The sequence below is a fragment of the Pteropus vampyrus genome, unplaced genomic scaffold (assembly GCF_000151845.1).
Source record: "Pteropus vampyrus isolate Shadow unplaced genomic scaffold, Pvam_2.0 Scaffold36, whole genome shotgun sequence".
Lineage (NCBI taxonomy): Eukaryota > Metazoa > Chordata > Mammalia > Chiroptera > Pteropodidae > Pteropus > Pteropus vampyrus.
The window spans coordinates 340,581-346,002 of NW_011888817.1; the positions used below are offsets into that span (position 1 = coordinate 340,581).

The 5,422-nt window shown below is 47.4% G+C and overlaps 1 protein-coding gene across 1 annotated transcript in view; it reads right to left on the reverse strand.

Annotated features, from left to right (window-relative positions):
- The window catches only part of TMCO4 (transmembrane and coiled-coil domains 4), an 84,944-nt gene that overhangs the window by 50,901 nt on the left and 28,621 nt on the right, over positions 1-5,422 (reverse strand). The window contains exons 9-10 of the mRNA XM_023529392.1: positions 1,168-1,265; positions 757-900 (exon numbers count right to left, since the gene is read on the reverse strand). Coding sequence (XP_023385160.1) covers positions 757-900; positions 1,168-1,265 — 242 coding nt within the window. The remainder of the gene's footprint in view (positions 1-756; positions 901-1,167; positions 1,266-5,422) is intronic.

Sequence of the window (5,422 nt, forward strand, 5' to 3'; positions counted from 1 at the left end):
TCACACACTCACACAATGAGCCCTGACTGCGTGCCCTGCCCCTGGACAAATGTCTCGTATTTTAGTTTGTTAAGTTAGGTGCCATTATCGTCTCTGATTACAGATGAGGGTACGAGGCTTCTGGAGGCTGGCCAGCCCCCGAGGGGCAGAGCTGGGGCTGGAACTCAGAGCCCAGACTCACAACCACTGCTCCGTCCCAACTCCATAGGTTCTATGTCATTTTTCCTGTCCACAAACTTCAGGGGTACAACACACTCCTCTCAGTAAAAGTGGATCGAACTGACCAAGATTCTCAATGCGGGAAGTGACGTGCCCACATGAGATGTGGAACAGGAATCTCTGTGTGGGATTGGGGGGCTGTCGACACATAGGATTTGGAGAAGCTCTCCCAGGTGATGCTGGTAAATGAAGGGTTGCCATGTGCTGTCTTACATGAGGGAGCCCTTTTGTCTCTGAGGCAGCTTGTCTGGAAACTTCCTAAATGGTGACAAGCGGGTCCAATTAGACCGTTCTCAGGAAGTCTACACAAGGTGCAGCTTCTCACGCTCAGCCCTCATCTCAACTCATGCCAAGCTACTGCCCAGTTCTCTGTGAAGCCTGCTGCAGGTTCTGGCAGGGACGGGACTCAGCATGAGAAAAGCATCCTCCTCTATCTTCTGGGGAGCCATCACTGGGGGGAATCAGAGCGTGCCTTTTAGGAGCTGGGCCACCCTGGCTGAAAATCCCTTATAGCCCACCACTGCTTTTGAGCCTTACCTGTCAGGCCAGCCCCAGCTGCACCGAACAGCGAGGTCATGACAGCTATGCCAGCCACCGAGCCCAGGGCTGCTGCCCCAGCACTGCCAATGATTGTCGCAGCTCCAGCAGCCACAAGAGGGGCAGCGAGACCCCCAGTCACTCCTGTAAGGAAAACAGCCCATGGTGGGTAAAGGCGGGAGTGGGGACGTGGCCTGCTGGGTTCTTCCCCTATCAGCTTCCCACCACCTCCCATGGAGGCTGCTAACAATATTAATGGACACACTGCTGACAAAGCACCTACTATGTGCCTGGGGCCACATCCCACTGATCCTCTGCACTCTCCACTCTTGCTCCCAGCCTGGTGTCATCCCTCATTCCGTACTGCACTGGCCCATGCGCCACCAAAGTCTCACCTGGAGCTGCCCTTACCGATTACTGTCCCGCCTCCAACAGTCGCCAGGCCTATCAAAAGATAACGCTTCCATTTCCTCCGGTTTTCTTTCTTCTTCCGGGATGCCTCTGCCGTTCTGGAGGAGAAGAGGATGGTCTTTAGGGCCGGCTGTGCCTGGGACCTTTGAGACCTTCCTGCCTCCCCAACCCCCAAACTGGAATCAATGCTGGGTACTCTGTCACACAGAGCAAGGTTTTAAAAAGCTGAAAACATTCTAAAACCCAGCTGAGGAATCCCAGTGTGTGGGATGCGCTACTTACCCAACAGATCCATCCTAACAGGGTTGCAATTTGAATGATGAAAAGACAAAAGGAAATAATAATAATAATAATAATAATAATAATAATAGCGAAAGAAGCACAAAAATATCTTTTAGTAGGTGGACCCAGAACAAGTACTGAATAGAATCACAGACTCCATCATCTTCCTCTTCCCTTCCCTTCCCCCCGCCTCTGCCTTCTGAGCTCACCTCCATCATTTCAAAGATGGGTTAAAGAAATGTCTGTACTGGAGACTTTGGCCTTGGGGCACTGGCTAAATTCATTCGAACTTGAAATTTAAAGGCTATAAAATGTGGCAGAAGAGAAGCATTTAGAGTCAGGAGAATCCTGAGAATGGCCACTGTGAGTGTTCAACAGTGTCACTAATGCCCCGTGATCAGCTGGACACCCAGGCCTCAGGGCTTTGGGACAACAAAGAGCAGGACAAGAGACTGAGGGCCAGTTGGGGCGGTCGTCACGAGTGCGAACTCTGAACTGAAGTTGGAGTTTGGACAACTCACTCAGTGTTTAGAGTGATAGCAGATGATGGTAATAATAAAAGAGAAATGGTTAATATTTATTGAGGAATTCCTAAATGCCAGCTATCATGCTTTGTAGTTCACATGGTTTATCTTATCCTAGAAACAGTTTCATTACCGTACTCATATTACAGGCAAATTAAGGGCTAATGGTAACTCCCTCCTGAAGGCTTGTGGGGACCAATGAAGAGAAAGTCTGTCAAGCATGTGGCAGAGTGGCACACCGTGAGTGGTGATTAAAACGGTGGCTCTTGATCTGCCCGAGCCTCAGTTTCCCCTTTTGTAAAATGGGGATGATAACACCTACTTCTTAAGGTAGTTGGTTTGTAAAAGTGAAGTCCCTTCCTTCTTCACCCATTCAATCGACACACTATTACTGAGAGCGGCCTGGGTGCGGGGGTCCTGGGTGCCACGTCTCGGTGAGCAGAACAAGGAGGTACTAACCAGTACTTATTTCCTTTCCCTCTCTTTCCTCATGCACTACACGTGAGGGTGAGAAACAGCTCCTCCTCCAGTCATCAAAAAGAAATGGGATCTGAGCTGGGCATTCGGGGATCTGCTCTGCCTTTTGGTGCTCTGCCAGCTCGTCTTAACCAACTTTTGTCCTAAGCATCTCCTGGGTGTACGGCACAGCACTGCTCAGTTGCTTCCCTGCAGAGAAGTGGAAACCGACAACAAAAATCTCCATGCACACCATAGGCCCTGGCTTTCCCTGACTGAAATTCATGCCATCAGATGTGTGGGATGAGGCTGAACCACACACATCTAGCAAAGCAGAAGGCGGATGGCGAGTAGGAGTGTGGGTTCTGAGGCCAGGATTCAAACCCGCAAACACAACCCGTGGTGCTAGTGTATCACCATCCACCGAATACTCAGTTAGTGCTTCCTGCTCTGGTCCTCTCTACCAAAAGATTATACATCCCTGCCCTGTTGAACTGAATGGTCATATAACTTGCTTTAGCCAATGAAACGTAGGTGATAAGGTAGGTGATAAGGATGTGTGTCACTTCCAGCAAAATCTTCGAGTCAGTGCAGGAGGCTGGTAAGTCTCCCTTTGCACTGCCCTGAAGCTGGCAATGTTCCAGATAGAGGTTGTTACTCTGTCAGCTTGGGACCCAAAACCAAGACAGCATGGACTAGAACCACAGCCAGTCTGTAGTGGACATGCAGCATGACCAAGAAATGCACCTGCATTGCTGTAAGTCACTGAGATTTAGAGGTCATTTGTTCCTGAAGCAAAACAGCCTATCCTAATCGACAGAGTCACACACTAACTTTGTGACTATGCACAGATTACTGATCCCACCTGAGTTTCCTCCTCCAACAAATGGGGATAATGATAGTATTTCATTCCCAGGGGTTTTTTGAGAGTTAAATGAAATAATCCGCACACTGCACTGGCATATTGTGCTCTTTCTGATATGTTTGTTGCTCTTATCATCGCTTTTATTATGACAATTTCTTCTTAAGTGCAGGAGACATACCTTGGTCTTTAATTGCTAGCACTACTCAGCGCAAACCCCAAGCCTGCAAACTAGTTGCTTTTGGCAAAGTTCAAGGCCTGAGGGGAAATTCAAATTGCTGAGGGATGTACAATAGGAACATGCAATGGGACAAATAGCGGGCTCTGTGAGTCAGGCAGCATTTCATTCAACAAACGCTGCCTGGGAAATAGCCTGGGCGTTGGGGGCAGAGGTACCTGAGGCCAGCTCTGCCATGATCTCTCTGGCTCACCCAATTTTTCTGAGCCTCAATTTTCTCACTTAGGGGCTGGAAATAGAAGGATGATGACAGCACCACCATAGTGACTAAAGTCACACAGGAAGATAGAATCACCATTGTCTGCCTCCCTCTCTTTCTCGCTCCTGGCCCTCCCTTTGCCTTGAAGATAGTGTCACCTCTCCAGGTAACACTCAGACCCGCAATGACTTGGTGCCTGCCTCCTTCAGAGCCTCATTGCTCATCACTTCTTAACTTATACTCTACCCTCTAGCAACACTGAACTCCTGCACGCATACTGCCTATGCCTCCGTACCTGTGCTCCTGCTGAACCTCTGTTGCCAAGGACCTTCTCATCTTCGTCTGGCTAAACATTATTCATCATTCAAGAGTCACCTCCTCTAGGAAGCCTGCCAGAGCCCCGAGGATAACTAAATGTCCCGACTCTGGGCCCCTCAAACCCTCCACACTGTTTTAGCCTGGAGTCTAGACCACTGATTTTCAAAGGGTAGGCTTTGGATCAACTGCATCAGAATCCCCAGGGGGTAGCTGTTAAAAGCACAGCTTCTTGGGCCGGAAGCTCTAGGAAGCTCTGGGCGTGAGGATGAGGAAACTATCTGTAACAAGCTCTCCAGACATCTCCTGTATGTCAAGTTTGAGAACCACGGGGCCAAACCTTCAGGCCACAGGTCAAGTCTTTCCTGCCCTCTACCTTTAGGAGCTGGCCCTGGGCTTGGGACCTGGAGGGTGCTCAGAAAACATTCCTGAACGGAACCGAATCATTCCCATGAGGACCGGATGTGGACATCTTGCTGCAGTGATCTATTCGCCCACTCACTGTCTACATCTATGAAAATCAGAGAGGTACGAAGTAGACATTTTGGCTATGCTATTTAGTCATAGCATAGGCCAATCACCCTCAAGAATGATATTATGGGACAGTAGAACAAATCTAGAATGTTATAAAATTCTGATGATTATTACAAATTTATTTTTATGAACATAGTCAACATTTTGAGTTGGTGCCCTTGACATTTGTCAGCACCATCTGCTTCTAGATTGTTCCTACAGTGACATCTGCACATCTGATACTAGATAGCCATCACTTTTAGCTGAGTTTATGGAGGGGGAAACTCACAGCCTAAAGCCAATAAAATAACTAAAAAAGTAAATATAGTTCTTTAAGTTGTTTTATTTAAAGGTATGAATACTAGTATATCAAATCAATTTTACAAAGATTAGATAAACGATATACTCTAATCTCTGATATTCTGCTTTGTATTATTATTTAAATGTTTATAAACATTTGCTGAATCAAAAAGAATATATTTTTCCTAAAGCTATTTTGCTAAAGCACTCACTCTTAATGTTCACCTGAACTGCCCATCGATTTCCTTATTTATATGGTACTTGAACGTTTTTAATAACTGCCTTGTACATAAAAGAAGTGCTTTCCCAGTCCCATTAATGATCACAGCATTCTGCTCCTGCAATTACTTCAATTTTCTGACTGAAGTTCAATATCTAAAGCACAAGAGGAGACATCTGCTCTGAGTTACAGCGACGATGCATCCTAGATTTGGAAGTGGGAACTCAAGCAACACAATAATCCAAATAAAGCCCTGTGCCTGTTACTGGCTTCGCCCACCGGTTAGACAGTGTGGCAATCTACGCCGTCATAGTCACGCGCCACACTCGTGTTCTGGAGTGCCAGA